The sequence below is a fragment of the Hyaena hyaena genome, unplaced genomic scaffold (assembly GCF_003009895.1).
Source record: "Hyaena hyaena isolate Hyena2069 unplaced genomic scaffold, ASM300989v1 scaffold_82, whole genome shotgun sequence".
Classification (NCBI taxonomy): Eukaryota; Metazoa; Chordata; class Mammalia; order Carnivora; family Hyaenidae; genus Hyaena; species Hyaena hyaena.
In genome coordinates, this window is record NW_024080713.1 from 2,151,686 (window position 1) to 2,172,437 (window position 20,752).

The 20,752-nt window shown below is 39.1% G+C and overlaps 1 protein-coding gene across 2 annotated transcripts in view; it reads right to left on the reverse strand.

The window, feature by feature from the left end:
* The window catches only part of KDM7A (lysine demethylase 7A), an 83,191-nt gene that overhangs the window by 14,109 nt on the left and 48,330 nt on the right, over positions 1-20,752 (reverse strand). The window contains exons 5-11 of one of the 2 annotated variants that reach the window (XM_039234001.1): positions 19,716-19,857; positions 19,223-19,409; positions 17,842-18,004; positions 14,092-14,179; positions 12,714-12,820; positions 8,210-8,301; positions 5,802-5,891 (exon numbers count right to left, since the gene is read on the reverse strand). In XM_039234001.1, the coding sequence (XP_039089932.1) occupies positions 5,802-5,891; positions 8,210-8,301; positions 12,714-12,820; positions 14,092-14,179; positions 17,842-18,004; positions 19,223-19,409; positions 19,716-19,857 (869 nt within the window). The remainder of the gene's footprint in view (positions 1-5,801; positions 5,892-8,209; positions 8,302-12,713; positions 12,821-14,091; positions 14,180-17,841; positions 18,005-19,222; positions 19,410-19,715; positions 19,858-20,752) is intronic. The other variant, XM_039234002.1, reaches the window with a different exon arrangement.

The window sequence follows — 20,752 nt, forward strand, 5'->3', positions numbered from 1 at the left end:
CCTCTTCTTTCAGTAAACTGAACTCTGAAAATTATTTACAACCCAGTGCCATGTAATATATGACTATCACATTTCCTTTCTTTTACATCCTTTGACCTTCCCTTGAGTTTACAATTGTCTCTCTATCTGCTTTGTTTTCTATGTATTTATCACTAATTGATCCCAAAATTCTCCACAGGAAGAAGACATATATTCAAACACATTAGGTAATCTATCAATTTTATATTTTTCTTTGGTGACAATCCTCCTGGATAGGAACACCAGGTAAAATACAAGAGGCTCAGCTAAAGTGCAATTTCAGATAAACAGCAAATATGGAGCCCTTCATTCTCCTGACCCATCCTCAGCTGGCTGCTCATCAAAAACCTTTCCTGACCAGCTCCCACTCCACCACTTAAAACTGCAACCCCCACCACCATCTCTGGCTGTCACTCTTTATCCTTTCCCCTTCTTCATTTTGCTTCACAGCACTTGTTCATTCCTGACACATTAAAGTATTTGCGGCTAACCTCTTCCCCCCCAGCTCCATGAAGGCATGGCCTTTGTTTTCTTCAGTGCTCTAGACCCAACTTATGGACACAGCACATAGTAGGTATTCTGTATTTGTTGGAAGAATTCCAGAGCTTTTGTTGGTTGGTGTTATTTATTGCCTCTCTTTTGGAACAGCTGTCCTCTAAGAGTTTCCGGAGAAGGGGTATGTGGGAGGTAAACTTTTTTTGAAATCTTGCCTCTTTGGCATCTTTATTTTACCATATTAAAGTATAGCTGGCTGAATACGGACTTTTATAGGCTGACATCACTCCCACCACCCTCTTCCCCCAGAATGTTAAAAGACTTTGTTTCACTCTCTTCTAGTTTTGCAGTGTCATTGTTGAGCAATCTGGTATTATTCTGATTCCCAATGCTTTGTATAGGACTCATATTTCCCTAATGCTTTTTAGAACATACTCTGTGACGTGTATTCTAAAATGTGACCGCTATGGGCTTTGGCACAGATCTTTTCTCACCCAGTGTACTGGACATTCTATAGGGGTCTCAATCTGGGAGCATGTGTCCTTGAATTCTAAAACATTTTCTTTGATTATTCCTCTGGTAATCTCCTTTTTTTCTATGGGATCTCTTTCTGGACTTCCTATTATTCTGATGGTGACTATGTAAAATGGCCTTCTAATTGTTCTGTCCTATTTGTCTTTATTTTTTATCTTATCACAGATTTTTCCCAACTTATCTTTCAGCAATTTTACTAAATATTGTTTCTATTATATTTCTAATTTCCAAGAACCCCCTTTCTTTCTTCTGTAAAAATTGTTATAGCCACCTGTTCTTTTCACATGGAAGCAATATTTATTTACTCTTTTCTCTCAAAGATATCAATTATATTTGGGTTTTGGCCTAAAGATATATTTGTTTCTTGGTGGTTGTTTCCTTCAAATGCTTTTTTTTTTTTTTCTTTTTCTCTTTTATTTTTGGTCTTTGCCTTCAAAACTCTTCTTGGTTCTCCATGCATTTTAAAAGAGAAAACATTTGGGTTTTTTTTTTTATGTTTTAATGTTTATTTTTGAAGGAGAAACAGAGCGTGAGTGGGTTAGGGGCAGAGAAAGAGAGGGAGAGGGAGACACAGAATCTGAAGCATGCTCTAGGCTCTGAGCTGTCAGCATAGAGCCCAATGCGGGGCTCAAACTCACAGACTGTGAGATCATGACCTGAGCTGAAGTTGGGTGCCCAACCAACTAAGCCATCCAGGCACTCCAAAAGAGAAATCATTTAAAAAGCTAACTGATTTCAAGAAATTGTGGCAAGAGAACTAAATAAACATATAGAGGGGGAAATAATGCCTTAATTTACCTTATGCTATACATGAAAATTCAAGGTTGTCCATTTACCCAAATGTAAAAGCTTCCAGCAAAAAAAAATGCCTTCAAATCTTGGGGTGGACAAAGATTTCTCAGAGCAGACACAAAAAAATACTATAGGAGAGAATATATAAATTAGACTTCTTGAAAAGTAAAATTTTCTGCTCTTTTATAAAAAGCCACTATTAAGATTATGAAAAGGTAAGACACAGGCTGGGGGTAAATACTCACTATGTTCATCATATATGAATGGATGCATGCCAAATGACAAAGAACTTGTGTCTAAGAGGGGCGCCTGGGTGGCTTAGTCAGGTAAATGTCCGACTCTTGATTTCAGCTCAGGTCACGATCCCAGGACTGTGGGATTAAGCCCCACATCGAGCTCCATGTTGAGCCTGGAGGCTGCTTGGAATTCTCTCTCTCCCTCTCTCTCTGCCCTTCCCGCAAATACCTAAATTTTATTTATTTACAATAAATAAACTTTTTAAAAAAGAACTTGTGTCCTCTCTCTCAAAATAAATATAAACATTAAAAAAAAGAATTTGTGTCCAAGATATATAATAAACGCCTACAAATCAATAATAAAAACTTAATTTCTTAAGTGGGCAAAAACTTCCAACAGGTACTTCATAAGAAAAGATATATAAACAGCCATGCACAAGAAAAGGTGCTCAGCATCATTAGTCTTCAGGAAGATGCAAATTAACACCACAATGAAATAGTATTTCATATCTCCAGGAAAGCAAAAATTAAAGGCAGAAAACCCCACATATAGGAAGAATACAGAACTATAAGTCCTATACATTAGTGGTGACAGTGGCACAATCACTTTGGAAAACGGTCTGACAGATTCTTACAAAGTTGAAATACACTTACCATATGACTTGATGACTCTACTCCCAGGTACTTACCACCCCCTCAAGTGAAAACATATATTTACCACAAAAGACATTCAACGTTGTTTGTAACAGTTTAATTCACACTGGCCACATCTGTATGTAACCCACATATCCATCAACAGAAGAATGGAAAGCAAATCATGGTATATGTTCATTCAATGGAACACCACTCAGCAACCACAAAAGAGCTACTGGCAGATCCAACAACTTGGATGAATCTCAAAAGCATCAAGCTGAAAGAAGCCAGACACAAAAATAGTATAGACTACATGGTCGCCTTTATTTGAAATTCAAGAACAGGCAAACTCATCTACGATGAGAGCCACAGAGGTCTGAGTGGTGGTAGCTTATGACAGTCAGACTAGAATGGGAAGAAAGGACTTTCTGGGGTGACAAAAATGATTTATCTGTCTCAGTTGCAGTCCTGGTTACGTTGTTGTCTGTTTTTGTCAAAACTCAAACTGTACTCTTCTGATCTGTGCATTTCACTGTATGTAAAAAGAAAAAAGCTACTTGGGAGCTCTGTGTGAGTAGGGCTTTGTCAATTGGTAGGTTTCACAGTAGGAAGCTGCCTGGGGTGACAAATGGAAGATTTCAAATGGTCACTATCAACAGATCTTCTCCTTGGCCTGGGAGGTATAGGCCAGGGTGCCAGTGTTGGGAGAGTCAAGTGGAAAAAGAATCACTCACAGTAGACTGTCACTTAATCCTCTTGTGTTCAGTATGTACCCATATCCCTCAGCTGGGTTCAGTGTCCCAAGTCCAGTCTCAAGTGCAACCTCACAAACCACTAAACCTCAAGTTTTCTGCATGTGTTAACACAGGGATTCGGAGATCAATTCGTTTCTTAAACAGACCTGTAACTGATCCTGTTCTCAACCCCACCTCCACTCTTATATTCAGAGGGTCTTACCTCCCCTAATTCCTGAGCTTTATGAAGGTTCTTGCAAGTAAGACCCACTTCTGGCCTTCAACCACTGCCCACTCAGTTAGACTGTGGTTCTCTCTAGCCTACTAAATTGGTGATCACTTGTATACTTTTTTCCAGCTCCCAAAAATTCATGCTGGAGTTCATCTCTATTACTCTCTTTGTCTTCAGGAATATCGTTTTTATTCTTTTACTATCATTTTGGCTCTAAGAGGTGAGAACCGTAAGTTAGGTATGGTCAATACACCAAGTTTAATTAGAATCCTCTACTTGATTAAGTCAAAGTGCTCAGCTAAGGGATATGCCACTTAGAAAGCACAAGCTAATTTACACTTCCTGACCAGCAGGACAAGAATACAGGATTTTATCTTTGCCAATTAGATGAATGAGCATTTGAAATCATAAATTATTTGGCAAAATGAGGCTGAATACTTTTTCATATATTGAGAACATTTTTTCATGTTTTTATTGGCCATTTCTATTTCTTCTTTAGTGAAATACCTGTTTATTTTCTTGCCACATTTTTCTACAGTCATTTTACTGCCTTCTATACTCTCAACCCTCCAATTAAAAAAAAAACAAAAACAACAGGGGCGCCTGGGTGGCTTAGTCAGTTAAGCGTCCGACTTTTGCTTAGGTCATGATCTCGCGGTTCGTGGGTTCGAGCCCCGCGTCGGGCTCTGTGCTGACTGCCAGCTCAGAGCCTGGAGCCAATTTCAGAGTCTGTATCTCCCNAAAAAAAAAAAAAAAAAAAAAAAAAAAAAAAAAAAAAAAAAAAAAAAAAAAAAAAAAAAAAAAAAAAAAAAAAAACACGTTGCTGGCTATTTTTGCCCAGCTATTCTTCCAGATAGATCTCACCATTTTAAATTTGTAATTGACATTTATTCAATTGCTATTTCACTTCCCTTAGTAAAAATTTATAGTTTTTTTTTATATAGACACCCACCCTTCTTTTTTAAAAATTTTTTTAATGTTTATAATGTTTATTTTTAGGAGAGCGAGCGAGCATGCACATGAGTGGGGGAAGGGCAGAGAGGTGGGGGACAGAGGATCTGAAGCAGGCTCTACACTGACAGCAGAGAGTACAATGTGGATCTCGAACTCAGGAACTGTGAGATCATGACCTGAGCCAAAGTCAAATGCTCAACCAACTGACCCACCCAGGTGGCCCTAGACCCATACCTTTCTTATTGAGTGTATTCTTAGTTTTGATGATCACACACAAGATTTATATATTTATTCATCTGCACTATATTTAAGATTACATATGTGACTCTTGATTTAAAAATTTATCTCTATGCATAAATAAAATCTTTTTATATGCAATTACCACTCTTTAAACACAAAAAATATTTTTCTACCATATCTGAACACATTGAGAATTATATGAAATACTTTATCTTAGGATATTAAACACAGCACCTCACTCTTTCTTAGACGTATACCTCTTTCCATTTCCCATACACAGCCTGAATCTAAGGTGTTAAATTACCAGTTAGCCTCCGTTCCTCCACTTAATTCCCTTTCACTTCAAGCGAGACACTAACAGAGCCACCTTGCTGAAGAATTACTTTAATTAAAACCCCCTTTCTTTAATACCAAAAATAGTTTCTAATTAAAAAATTAAAACAACTAATCTCAGATTTTATGGGCTTTTATCAAGGGGCATTTACCTAACCAAGTTGCCGTAATACTTCAGTCACAAGGGTCTCCTTGCCTCCTCCCGCCAGTAGCATCCCTCTTTCCCGACCAGCCTCACCTGGCTCAACTCACCTTACATTTTCTCTCGTCCTCTAATCACTTAACACATATTCAACTCTGCATAGCAGAAAGGAAAGGGATCTGAAATTTTATTTATTTTGGATTTTTTTATTCTTGGAGTAAGCTGAAAAAATTCAGGTAACCTGGTAATCACTTCCTTATATCCTCACTATGATAGAACACTCTAAATTTCTCTGTAAGACTTGGGAAGCCTGAGAACCTGAATCTCCTTCCAAGACGCAGCTCATTCTATTCCATCTAAGAGCACAAGGGATTTCAATGTTTGTATGTGATGGTAGGTGCATTTGCTTCTCAAAGCAGACAGTGACCAAGCATTCACATGATAGTTTCTGCCCTTACCTCTATTGCGCGAATTACTTTCGAAAGTTCTTTAATAAGATGTCCAGGTCTGACATTGTCTGGGATCTCAAAGGCATGTTCAGATACAAGCTGGATTTGGATTAACAAAGATAAGACAACCAAAGTTATTTACACTTTAGCAAGTGTAAACTAATTTACTAAACAAATTTTGGATTCTCTAGGCAAAATACTAATAAGCTAGGTCCCAGGGTTCACATAGTTGGTATAATACTCTTTAAGGAGAGCCTTATTAACATAAAAGCCTCTTAGCTTAAAGATGGACTGTCTTACAGTAAGCTTCGCTTTATACTGAGAAGTAACCTTGTACTCTATCCCTCAAAGCCCACTGTAATTCTAACTACTACTATTAATTAGTAAAGTGACTAATTAAGTCTAGCATTTAATTCATAGTACATAAGGATCTGTAAGTGGGAACATAGGCACTAAAGTAATTCTATTTCCTATGGGAGGGCTAATCTGAATAAATTTTTGTGAACTATTTGTCTAATTTAATAGGAAAAAGATCGCATCAGCAGGACAGAGACATTGCTGAGAAACCGTTATCTATCCCAACTGCAAACTACTGCCATAATTTCTTGCGTCTGTCCCTAAATCTTAACTGTTGTACCTACGAACATTTTGATTCTTTAGATGCATCCGATACACCAGTTTTTACTTTTGCTTTACATCTTCTCCTTGGTTTTAGCGTAACTTGTTAAAACAAACTAGCAACAACAGTAACAATAAGGGCTAACTATATGCCAGGCCAGGTAGAGGCATTGTACTGTTAACCGCTTGAGAGTGTTAACTCCTTAATCCTTTTGCCAACACTGTGACAGAGATAGTACTACTCTCACTTGACATCTGAGGGAAAGAATGCACAGAGGTTCACTAGATGATTAGTAGCATAGCTGAGATTTGTATCCAAACATCTGACTCCAGAGTCCATGCTCCTGACCACCAGATTAAGCTGCCTCTCCTCCTAGAGCAAGGTTAACAGGCAGTTAAATGCAAACATCATGCTTTTAAAAGAGCACTGCGAGTGTGATGAATTAACAGGATTTACTATTGATGAACTTTACTGGGCATCAAAATCACTTACAAGTTTGTTAAAAACAGAGGTTCAGATCCTACCACTGATCTATTAAATCAGATCTCGCAGGGAGGATCCAGGGAGTTTATTTTTACAAAGCTCTAAAGGGATTCTGACAAAAACAGGAGTTTGAGAACAACTTATCTGCAGTCTTCAGCAGGAAACAAATTACACAGTTTTTGCAACATATCCTTAATTTTGTTATGATCCAGTTATACAGTTTTGTAATCTGTTTATGCTTTTATGTGTCATCTAGATGATGACATCTCTGACACGGGAAGACACAACTTTTTCTTTCCTGAAGGCTCCCACAGTGCCTTGCCCTCAACGGTACGTAGCAATGATAACACAGTGAAAAGAAGTAAAAAAAAATTATTGGAAAGGTAACCTATTAATTACTGTCTCTAGTATCTCTTAAGAGTAGGATTTTTATTTCAAGTGGACATTCAAAAAATATGGGAATGTATTTTCATCAGCTCACATACTTATCACTTATTAAAGAGTTGCATGTCAAGTTCCAGAGGGAAATAAAGAGGAGCCAGTCCCTATTCTTCAAGAGCTCATAAACCTGGTGAAGGGGATGTGACTATGTTACTTTACAGATATTACTCTGAAGTCTGCTGGCCTAAGAAACATGCTACTAAGCATAAGGGTAGGACACACAGCTTCCAAATGGGGATCTGGGATGACCTCTAGGAGGCAGTAGGGCTCAAATGCAAACAGACCACATTGTAGTGAAAATGGAAGCTCCTGCTTGAACCTCGACCTTCCCTTTCCTTCATTTTTACAGAAGTCTAGCAGATGGATAAGAATATTTTGCAATTGCAGAGCCCCAGCCATAGTCCCAAATCCACTGGTATTCTTGAGCAAGTTATATACGACTCTTTAAACCTCAGTTTCTCCATATGTAAAACGGGGTAAGGAGGGCACCACAGCCTCACAGAGTTGTTCTGAGAACTAAACAGGATTATGGATACAAAGAAAGACTAAATGCAGTGATTTAGCACACGATATGGGCTCAAAGGTATTTATTATTGATCTGTATCTACATGTTCATTTCTTAGTCAGTAGCTTAAATATATTTGAATTACTTCCTTTTCCGGATTAAAGATGAAGGGAGTGCTTAGGTACTCTATCCCCATCAAGGCAAACATAAGCCAGATGTACACCTAGTACAATACACCCCACGTTGTACTCAAAGCGTCCATTCCTCGGCTGTGCCACTCAAAGAGCTACCATGGCAGCATCAGGACTCTTGCTTTTGATCTTGCCAAAAGAAACAGTAGCCATCATTTCCCCAAAGAAAACGACTTACTTCTTTCTTCATCCATAGTTTTAAAGCAGCATGCAGTGCCTTCACGCCCTGTACCAGGTAAGTTTGAGGCTGGAAGCCATCTTCTCTCAGCTCTGTGGGAATGGAAGTGGAGCAGGGCAGGGAGTTACAACAGAGAAAAGGGCTAACTTCAGATGCTGAGCAGCCACTGGCTATCAGACTGCGTAACTTCAAGTTACCAGAGAGAAAAAAGTGAAATGAAAGGCAAGCAAGAAAAAGAAATGGAATTATATTTAAGCGTAGTTGTACCAGGCGCTCCAGGTAAAAGAAAGCTCACATAAGACTGAGGAAGAGACAAGTCACGAAGCACTGTTGTATGGATTGATTCACGTGAACTCTGCACTATTTTAGCACTTGTGATAGAGGTGACAAAACTGAAGAAAAGGTTTATCACAAAAGTAAGGATAGCAGTTCTCTCTAGAAGGGAAGGTGGGGGGAGTGATGGGAAAAATAACTGGACATTTCGAAGGTCCTGGCAAGGCTGTTTATGTTCACGGGTGACCCAGTGAGCCCTGTGATTACTTATACTGCTAAGATCATGTATATGTATGCAGTGAGTGGTCTACACAGTCAGCTACAGGCCTGACATATTTCATGATTATAAAGGCAAACACACCACATGCACACAAGTGCGCAGGCACACATACCTTTTCCAAGTCTTTAAAGCAAACTAATGATCTAAAACTCACACAAAAGATACCGTATTATATTTATATGTGATATGGTCTAAAATTTGGGTAAGGTAAAACAAAAGCAAAAGGTTTTACTTCTGTCCAGTGGCAAATTTACTTACACAAGTCCAAAATTAGTTCGTTGCTTTATTATTACTGACACTAAACACAATTAAGTTTCATACAATCTATCCTCATTTTACCCATCACATAAGCCTTACAATAGTCTGAGAGCTGGTAAATCACAGGCCACAATGGCAAGTTGAAAGGTCAGGGATGAAAGAACATAACGTAGGGTAACCAGACCACCACTCCTGCTTCCAGGATGAACACCAAGGGTGACGGGCAATTGGAACGCCTGCCACTTGGCCTTAGCCTCAGTGGGATTTGATTGACTCGCTAGTATTGCCAGGTATCCTATCCCATACTGATCCTGTACTGATGAAATAAAAATAGTTAAAAACTTGGCCTACCAATATCCTTTGATGGTAAATCTTTTTAAGTCTTTAATGTGTAGGGTCATGTTTTCAATCAGACCTCAGTATTTCTGAACTCTCAATGGCCTCACACAAAGGCTACATCATTATATTCTAAGCAATTTGCTGTTTGTGGGTACAAGAGGAACAACAAGATTTTGTCTTTCGGATAAATTTTTTCATTTGTTTTAAAAGGCTGGTTGATGAACCTCTCTTGGACATTAGGAAAAAACATCACTTGAGGCGCTTGGGTGACTAAGCTGGTTAAGCATCTGACTCCGGCTCAGGTCATGATCTTACGGTCCGCAGGTTTAAGTCTCGCACTGGGCTCTCCGCTGTCGGCACGGAGCCCGCTTTGGATCCTCTGTCCTCCTCTCTCTCTGCCCCTCTGCTTACGTGCTCTCTCTCTCAAAAGTAAATAAACATTAAAAAAAAGAAAAAAGGAAGGAAACAACCCAGAAAATTAATAGGCAACCAACGGAATGGGAAAAGATAGTTGCAAATGACATATCAGATAAAGGGTTAATATCCAGAATCTATAAGGAACTCACCAAACTACACGCCCGAAAAACAAACAACCCAGTGAAGAAATGGGCAGAAGACATGAACAGACACTTCTCCAAAGAGGACATCCAGATGGCCAACAGACACATGAAACGATGCTCAGCATCCCTCCTCATCAGGGAAATACAAATCAAAACCACACTGAGATACCACCTCACGCCAGTCAGAGTGGCTAAAATGAGCAAATCAGAGAACTCTAGATGCTGGCGAGGATGTGGAGAAACGGGCACCCTCCTACACTGTTGGTGGGAATGTAAACTGGTACAGCCCCTCTGGAAAACAGTGTGGAGGTTCCTCAGGAAACTAACAATAGAACTCCCTTATGACCCAGCAATAGCACTGCTAGGAATTTACCCAAGGGATACAGAAATGCTGAGGCATAGGAGCACATGTACCCCAATGTTCATAGCAGCACTCTCCACAATAGCTAAAACATGGAAAGAGCCTAAGTGTCCATCAACAGATGAATGGATCAAGAAGATGTGGTTTATCTATACCATGGAATACTACATGGCAATGAGAAACAATGAAATCTGGCCATGTGTAGCAACATGGATGGACCTTGAGGGTGTTATGCTGAGCGAAATAAGTCAGGCAGAGAAGGACAAATATCATATGTTTGCACGTATAGGAGGATTAGGAGGAACTTGACGGAGGAACAAGGGGGAGAAGAAGGGCGGAAATGGTGGGGGAAAGGGAGAGAGGCAAACCATGAGAGACTCTTGAATGCTGACAAAAACTGAGGACTGATGGATGTGGGGGGGAGGGGGGATGGGCATGGAGGAGGACAGTTGTGGGGATGAGCACTGAGTGTTATGTGGAAACTAATTTGACAATAAACTATTTGTAAAAAAATAAAAAAAGAAAAAATAAAAAAAAAAGAAAAAAGGAAAAGGATCACTTGAGGGCTGGGTGTATGTTAGTGAGAAAAGAAGGAAAAAGGCTCTGAACTTTGAGTACGGAACTGCCAATCTCTTATCAGGCTTTTATTTTCAAAAAACAAGGACATTTATAAATATTTTTGTAAGTACTTCTAAGTGTTCCTATTTATGTAGGCTTCTACTACTCTATTCTACTGGAAACGACACATGGCAACCCTGTGTATGGTCCACTGGGAGATTCCTGCAGCCCAGACACCAAGGAAGGCATGCTCACTGAAGATGAGATGGGGCTCAGCCTCACCGAAACCTGACAACACTCAATGAGTCAGGGATTCAGGATTAGGATGCATTTCTAGAGAGTGGTCTTGTGGAGAAAGCACCCATTCCTCTTCAGCCATGGGCTCCTTCCTCCATCATATATGTGATGGAGTACCTGAGGCTGTGCCTGCACCACGTTAAAACATCTCCCTCCACTGCTGGAAGTGATGGATGCTGCCCTACTGTTCTTTTCCCTCAAAAGAGAGGGAGGTTGTGTTATGCGCGCGTGTGTCTTGAGGAAAGAAACATAAATAAGTTTTATCATTTGATTCTGTCCATGCTTTCCTGGGAAATTACTGACTGTTTCTTTTCATTTTACCTTTTCTTCTTTTGCAATTTTTAAATGGAAAAAGAAACAAATGTTTAGGACAGACTTTACTGTTTAATATGTTTATATCTGTTCTTCTGAGAGTTAATTTTTTTTTTTTTTTAATGTATATCTATCTTTGAGAGACAGCAAATCAGGGAGGGGCAGAGAGAGGAAGACAGAAGATTCCAAGCAGGCTCTGCACCATCAGTACAGAACCTGACAAGGGGCTTGAACTCACAAACCAAGTAATTATGACCTTAGCTGAAGTCAGACACTTTACAGACTGAGCCACGTAGGCACTCCCTTCTGAGTTAACTTAGTAGTAGCACAATTTACAAATGACTAGAGAAGTCAGACAACACAAAAAACAAATTGTATTCTCATGGACACAAGTGAGAAAATGGAAAAAAGTAGACATGACAGTGTCTAACTTGATTGCTCAAAGATGATTAAACCAAAGGTAAAACACCAAAATCTGAAATTCCACATAAAAAAGTAGCTTCTAAGTTTAAACTTTATTTTTATTTTTAATTTTTAAAAAAATGTTTATTTATTTTTGAGACAGAGAAAGACAGAGCATCAGTGGGGGAGGGCCAGAGAGAAAGGGAGGGAGACATAGAATCTGAAGCAGGCTCTAGGCTCTGAGCTGTCAGCACAGAGCCCGATGCAGGGCTTGAACCCACAAACCATGAGATCATGACCTGAGCTGAAGCTGGACACCGAACCGACTGAGCCACCCAGGTGCCCCGGTAGCTTCTAAGTTTAAATGAAAGAATTTCCCGTTCTCAAAAAAAACATTTTCTTCAACAACAGACTCATAGTTTGACATTCAGTTATTCTGTGCTAACAGGTGCCTTAAACTGGCCAGCCTAATCATCATAAGGGCAATGAAAGAGGCACTACGTGGTTCTCTCAGGACATACAAAATTCACATTACAGTAACAGTCTCTTAGCTTAAACTGTATTTTCGTGAGGGTGGCCTTTTTACATGTCTGACAATATGTGCAGGCTACTAGAGTCCAGGGTGAAATGAACATTTTTCAGTATAACCTGTGCTGTTCTGATACAGCACTTCATATATCTGATTTTTAAGGCCAAGAACTAGAGACTCCGATTTGCTAAAAAGGTTCTTGGCAGGGGGAAAACTGCGCATTTAAAAAGCCAAATAGGGGCAAGTTATACCATAATAAAAAAGGGCCTTTCTATCAGTGGCTTTTAGTGGAATTTACAAACATCATACATCATAATGTGCAGATTATTAATTACCTTTCAAGGTTTCCAGCAAATTTTTGGCTACGAACCAACATATGGCTTCAAAGAAAGGGAATTTGAAAAGATCTGGTGTTTTTAGCCTTTTTTCCATCTCATAACACCTGAATAAAATTTGAAGAAACTTAGTATTAATGTTAGCATTTCAAAGTTAAATGAAGGCAGTCAACTCAAGGGAACTAAAAGAAGCCCCAACAAGTAGTGTGTATTACTAAGCGCTGTCACATTTGAGTAAGAATGAACTGTGATCTTATCCAGTTCTGACCTTAACAAATTTGATAGTACACTGAAGAATTACACTGGTCTTCCAGAAGATCAGAACCTTGGGATTTGTATCCTAGTTTTGGCAGAAGGAATTTTATAAGGGTTCTACCATAATAAATAAAATAGTATGCTTAGAAGAGGGCTTCCTGAGTTGGACAACACTGCAACACCCACTCAGGGAGTTTTCTTTAGGCTCTACTAAGCATTTAGGTTCAAGGACACAACTGGCGCTATCAAGGTGAGAAGGCAGGAACCATAGCTTGTCACAGTGTCAGTCTTCTGTTGGAGTCCTGGCAACAGTCCATACAGCCAGGAGCCATCTTTCCACCAGGGACAGTTCAGGTAAAGAAACAAGATTCACATCTGACAGGTGTGTAAGGTGCCCTGACTTAGAGCTTCCTGCACCGCAAGAGGCACTATTTCTTGTAATAACTCCACAGACACACAGCTTCCAAAGTTCCCCACGGGCAGGCCAAATTACAAGAGTCACCACCTTCAGGAAAGCCCAAAGATATGGTTTCCTGTCAGGTATCTCTCCTCCTCCCAGTCCTGATGCAGTTAATCAGTCAGCAATCATTTCACTCTAAGCAGTGAGTGCAGCCTGGTAACATTCTACTGCCTTCAGGCTACCCAAAGGGAACAGTTACCCAAAGGCCAAATTCTCAGACAGAAGGGGGAACAGCTGTCAATCCTTTACCCACAGCAAAAGTAAAGCAGCTGTTCGGCAACACTAACTTAGAATTACTTTCCCCCAGCACCAGGCCACACCTGAGTCTGCAGGATTCGGTTCATTTCGCTTATTGTAAGAACAGAGGAGAGAGCCCGCATATTTTTACAGTATTTTGAAATTCAGGGATATATTTAGTCTCAAACTGAATAAATGATTCTTTGACTCCTTTTGTTTTTGGAGTTGAAATGCATCAAGGAACCTTCCTGACAAAATTTTAAGATAATACATTTGTTTAAAGGTCCTATTCCGAATAATTGCTCAGGGCTTCTCTGTGAAATCTCAATTGAAATATATTGCTGAATTCATTTTTTTGAAAAAACTTTCAAACAACGTCCTATTTAAGAAATAAAAAAGATCCCTTAAATTACTGAGGACACAAACCTGAGCTGCATGCCAATGTTAAGGTTGTGCAGAAAGTTCCCTCCAAAAGCCATACAGTCCTGAGATGTGAGCACAGCATGAATCCACCCTGAAATAGTTAAAAGAACATAAATCAGTGATCCTTCAATATTTAAACGAAACAAATGTGCTATCTACCTGGGAGACCAGAAACTCAAAATATCAACATCAGTTTACTTCATACTGCATCCGAGCTAGAGAAGTTAATGTCGATTATTATCTACAAATATATTCATTCAAGTATCTATTAAATGCCTATTATATGCCAGACTCTGTGCTGAGTTGGAGGAAACAAACGATCGATCCAATCAAACAAGATCATGGTACAAGATCATGGTTTTTGTGGTTGTTGCCATTTTCGTTTTTCAGTTTAAAAACACAACCCAACACAATTGAAGATTTTACTCCGAGAGTAGTCAAATATGGCTAGAATGAGGTGAGCACGTGTCTATTAAATGAACATGGGACCGGCTGAGCACTTTCCATCCCTAGCGTCATCCTGAATGAGCCGTGGGACTAAGCAGAGGAGCAAAAGTGGAACTCGGCTGGAGGCCGGGCTCTAAGAAGAAAAAGGTAGATCACCCACATTTCATTATAGAGGGTTATGGTCCGATAAATACAAAAGTTGACAATCAAAATGAGGTCTTTTTTTCCCAAAAAAATGTTTTCAAAGAATCATTTCTAAGAGACTATGCCTAACTTTTGAAAGAAATATGCATATGCTGAACATAAAACCTTTATATAAATATATACACATTTGCAAGTAAAAATCAGCTATTAAAATATATATACACATTTGCAAGTAAAAATCAACTATTAAAATAGATCCCATTTTCTTTATATTTTTCATTTTTTGATCCTTCATTGTGCTGTGACACAACACGAAGAAACTTCCTTTAAAGACTTTCAAGGGAGATGCCCTTGAGCATCACCCTGAAATCACAAATTAGAAACTTCTGTCAGCTATGAATCCTATACATCAGTTGTTCTCCACAGAGGCAGCACTGCCTGTAAAGGATGTTCTGGGGAAGTTTGGAGGACTTTTTTTTTTTTATTGTCTCAGGGATCAGGAGGCACTACTGTCATTTCATGAGTGAGAGCCAGGAATGCAAAGAGCAAGGCACTCCACACAGTAAGAAACTGTCGTGCACTAGTCAGGACTCTCTCCTGGGCACTCATAGGTACGAAATTGGCCATTAACTATTTAAGTCTAGAAACTATAAGTCCATTATATATATGTAAACAAAGTATTTTTTGCACAGTTTGGCACAATTTCCCAGGAGTACAACCTACTCTGTAAATTGAAGGAAACTAGAGAGTCTTTGAAAGTGTATCAGTTGCCAACTACCCTGGAAAAAAAAAAGCAACAGTCTCTCTGGTAATGGTTCTCAAAGTGTGGTCCCCAGACCAGCAGCATCAGCATCAACCGGAACCTGTTAGAAATGCAAATTCTCAGCCCCCATCCCAGATCTGCTAAATCAGAACTGCTGGGGGTGAGGCCTAGAAATCTGTGTTTTAACAAGCCCTCCAGGTGATTCTAATGCTCAGTGATATTCGAGAACCATAAATCTACATCGATGCTAAAGAATTTCAGTTGCCAATCACACGCTTGTCTGAACAGGCACATATAAAATAGTATTTTATTATAAATTACTTTTTAATTTCTTATTTCTATTCTAGTTAGATCACTTCATCAAGTTTAGGGGAAATTATTGGTGTAGGAAGTTATATCAATGAATTTGAATTCAGGATTTTGAAGAGAGCATAACAAAGTATTTGTTATAAAAGGGTGCCCTGGGAAGAAGATTTAAGGGAGGAGCTGAACCCACTCACAATAAAAATATTGATACTTACTGAGATTTCTAAATTCTGGCAGTTCTAGGCATTTATTCTGCATTTGTTCAATATCTATTTATTATTATATACATGAGATGCAAGGCAACACAGCAAGACCTGTGATGACAGATCCCTGTGAACTCTGCAGCCGCTAAGGAAGGTCACCCAAGTCAAAAAAATGTAATTCTCAAAACCCCTGGCTTGGGAGAGTCCATACCCTACACTCAGTCACAGCTCAAAGTGACACACCTGATACCAATACTTGAGGCTCTAGCTAAGGCTGGTATTCAATCCCTTCCCAGGGTCCCTCAAAATATACCCTCTGCTTCCAGACTGTCCCAGGACAGCAGCCCAAATTCTTACAGCAGGCTTGGCCTCCAACAGCACTGTAGAGCCAACTAGTTAAAACTGAAAGGGTGTCATCAAAATTTTTAAATTTTATGGAAAGGACGTTATAATGAACATATAAAGAAAGTGAAAAGATAAGCCACACAATAGAAGAGTCACTTGCACATCACATATACCTGGATCATATATCTAATATACAGACTATGTCAAGAACACTTACAACTCAACAATAAAAAGACAAATAACCCAACTTAAAAATGGGCAAAGGAGGGTGCCTGAGTGGCTCAGTCGGTGGAGTGTCCGACTTCAGCTCAGGTCATGATCTCACAGTTCGTGGGTTTGAGCCCCATGTCAGGCTCTGTGCTGACAGCTAGCTCAGAGCCTGGAGCCTGTTTCGGATTCTGTGTTTCCTTCTCTCTCTGACCCTCCCCCACTCACACTCTGTCTTACTCTGTCTCTTTAAAAAATATAAATGTAACATAAATAAATAAATGGGCAAAGGATCTGAATAGACATTTCTCCAAAGAGATACAGATAGCCATATTAAACACAAGAAAAAAGTTCAGCATCATTACTCATTAAGGAAATGCAAATCAAAACCATAATAAGATATCATTACTTCACACCTACTAGAACAGTCAAAATAAAAAAGATAATTACAGTGTTGGTAAAGACATGGAGAAATTAGAACATGTGTACATGGCTGGTGGGAATGTAAAATGGTACAACCATCTGGAAAACAGTTTAGCAGTTCCTCAAAAAGCTAAACGTCATAAACTGTATGATCCCACAATTCCATTACTAGGTCTATATATAACCAAGAGAAATGAAAACATACCTCCACAAAAAACCTCTACACAAATGTTCAAAGCATCACTGTTCATAATAACCAAAAAGTGGAAACAACCTAATGTCCATCAACTGACAAATGGATAAACAAAATGTGGTATATCTATACAGTGGGATATCATCTGTCCCCCATATAAAGTAATGAAGCACTCGTATGTGCTACAACATGGATAAGCCTAGTGAGCATCATGCTAACTAAAAGAAGCTAGATACAAAAGGCCATGTGCCCCACATATCATATATGAAATGTCCAGAGCAGGCAAATCCACAGAGACCGGAAGTTCATTAATGGGTTGCCAGGAGCTCAGAGGAGGGGGGAATGGGGAACGACAACTAATTGGTGCAGGGTTTCTTTCTGAGGTGATGAAATGTTCTGGAAGTGGTATGGGTCACAACTTTGTTAATCTACTAAAAACCACTTTCTCTTATATGTTAAAAGCATAAATATTATGGTTTGTGAATTTTATCTGTATAAAAATTAAAATGAAGGCAAATGACACAAAATACAATTCTGAAACAGGTCCTGACTACAAGAGAAGCCCTCTAAGGGACAAAGCAGTGATGTCTAACATCAGAATTACATCTCAGGTTATGCAAAGCTACTTTCCAAACATGGTAAAGCCAGAGGTTCTAATGAAAAGCCAGCTCCATGTGACTGAGCATCAACCATGGGGTGTGGGAACGGGATTAAAGCCTTACCTGTGGGAACAAATAAGGTATGTCCCTGCTTTACCACACATTTGTAGCATTTATCCACCTTATCTCCAAAGAACACCTCACTCTGGGTCACAGATGAACTCCAAGACTCATAGAGTGCCAAGTTTTCATCTGTTGGCTTTATCAAATAGAAAATCTTCTCACCCTAGAAGGAAGTAATCACACTATTTTTGTAGAAAAAAAACTGCCATTCTTAAGATGGCCTACAATGATGCAATTTTCCAGTACAACCATTTAAGTTAAATTACATAATTATCAGATTTTTTTTAGGCTCAAAAGGACATCTTTCACAAACCTGATCAATAGCTCTTGCCCTTAATAAGTTATCTTCACAAAAGCTAAAGCTACCCCCACCCCCACCCCACAAAATACGACCACAAGTCAGTAAGACAGCATCGGAGAAGCACTTAGAAGAGAGGAGGGTAAAGAATCACAAACATCTTACTGCTCTCATTTTCAAAGTATGCAAGTAAATACGTGTTAACAGGCCCAGGTCACAGTCAGTCATCTCTGCAAACTCTGCCTTTGCCCCTAAGATCTACAGTATGATTATTTTTAAAGGTCTGTAAATATACTTCCTTTCATCAACTAACCCTTTGCCTTCTCATAGAGAAGAGGAAGAGAAGCTCAAGGACGCAGCATCAAATACAGTCCAGGGCAGCACAGATGCACAGGCAGTGAATACAGACGAAGATGTGGTTCTAGACCAGCACTGTCCGACAGAACTTTGTGTGACGATGGAAATGTTCCTTATCTGTGCTATCCAATATACAAGTCATAAGCCGCACATGGCTGGAGAGCACAGGAAATGCGGCTAGTGCGGATAAGGAAGTGAATTTTAAATTGTATTTAATTGTAATTACTTAAATTTAGCCACATGTGGCCAGTGGCTACTGTACCAAATAATGCAATTCTAGCTAAAGCAAGGTGAATATAAGCTGCCAAGAAGAATCAGCAGTTTTGTGGGCATTCCTGATTTATCCAACTAGCTGTCCTGACTTACCCTTAAGATCAGAAGCAATTATTACTGTAATTTTGCTATAATCAGGTATTTGATACAGGGATAACTGATCATTGACTAGGTGAAGGAGGAAACAAAGAGATAAAAGGCTAAAAGACACCAATTTATAAGATGCGGACAAAAAAAGGAATCTAAATATATATTAAAAACTCATGGCGGCCCCTCCGTTACTTGAGATTTAAAAAACAACATAATGCTTGAAGGCAAAATGGTAGATCCTACTTAAAAAGTACAAAAACTTCCCTCTTTACAGATGTCATTTATAGCAAACGAATGCACTCCTGGAAAAGTAGGATTATGTATACCTGTCAATAAGAGGACAAAGAAATATCCCACTCTTACCCAGAGGACATGGTACCAAACTGAAGTTCCACCAAAGTCAATGTGGAAATCTGTGTAGCTGTCTTGAACTCCCATTAAGCAATATTTCTGAACAAATGGCTTGGGAAAAACTGAATCATCTGGCCAATAATTTTCCACCCAGGATAGTTTTCTGGCTATATCAGGGACCTCCACCAATTCAGACATCCTTTAAAAAAACAAACACACATATATACATATACCCACGTCATGCAAATGAGAAGTTCTTAAAATTTCATCCCCCATCTCAACCCAAACCAAGAAATTAATTGGAACTCAAGGTTAACACCAATAAAGTTTAAAATTCATCATATTTCTAAATATTCTCTGTGTGCGCCAAAGCAAAATGGACAACACTGCTATCACTGGATCACTTTAGAAGTCATAATTATAGTTCTTACTAAAATAAATGTATCATTTAACTACATTCGGCTAACACTGAGAAGACTAAACCAAAATGTCCAGAACTACTCACTTTGTATCTGAAAATTCAAGGCTGATCACATTTAACACTTTTGGTCTGTTAGGATTCATGAAGTATTTAACATAATTGTGAAGTGTCATTTTGCTGTCTGCCTGCCTTGCCACATCAATGACATCTATCACTTTGTCACCACCTGCAGAGAAAAATTATAGTCTTATTATCGGGCTTAAGAGTTACATCAATAGATGCCCTAAACAAAAATATTTAAAAGACCATCATTTACTTCAGCCAGCTATACAACTACATAGCCTAGACAAAGGTTCTGCCTGCATTCTTACTTTTTAAGTCCAACTGGAACTTTTGAAAAAGGGGGCACCTTTTGAGGGAAAGAATAAAGCAAAGAAGACAGAGTTACTAATTAACACTGAGTGTGAAAACTTAAATGTTTACAAAGTTTTCCATACACTAATGGTTTCTCATATGCAGCTCATACTGACAAAAATGCTGTAGACTGGTATGAGCAAAGTGTGCCCACACTCTGGTTCTCCATTTCCTCGCGCATAAAATGAGCAGACTGACTTCTTCCTTTCGCTTTTATAACTTCTATGAGAGGTATCTTCTGTAAGATTCTATCATTTAGAAAACCACTCAGTCTGTGGAATCAGTGAGCAAGGTAACCACAACAGACAACTTCTGCTTGCCAGGTAGTGTCTCCTAACATTCTGCTTCAAGAAAAAAACCAGTGGTTAGGAAGCGAAAGTCAGTTCCTATTAGTGCGTGTAAGAGGAGTTCTGAATTGGGATGAACTTATAACTTTCCTATAAAACCATGAGGTGTCGCTCGCACACCACTGCACTGTCCCCCTGGGAAGCATCATCAGTTCTGCCAGTGTCCTGCAGGACAGGTGCAATTCAAAACATGGCAACAGTCAATCTGAAAAAGAATTCAAACATATGCCGTTTTCTTACTTTAACATGACTTTATATTAAAGTATTGCCTAGTAGACTTTATTGTATACTCCAGAGGCGCTACGATTCTGTTAACCGAAGCATCCTGCAGTGCTAAAAAGGAAGCTAGTTAGTGGTGTG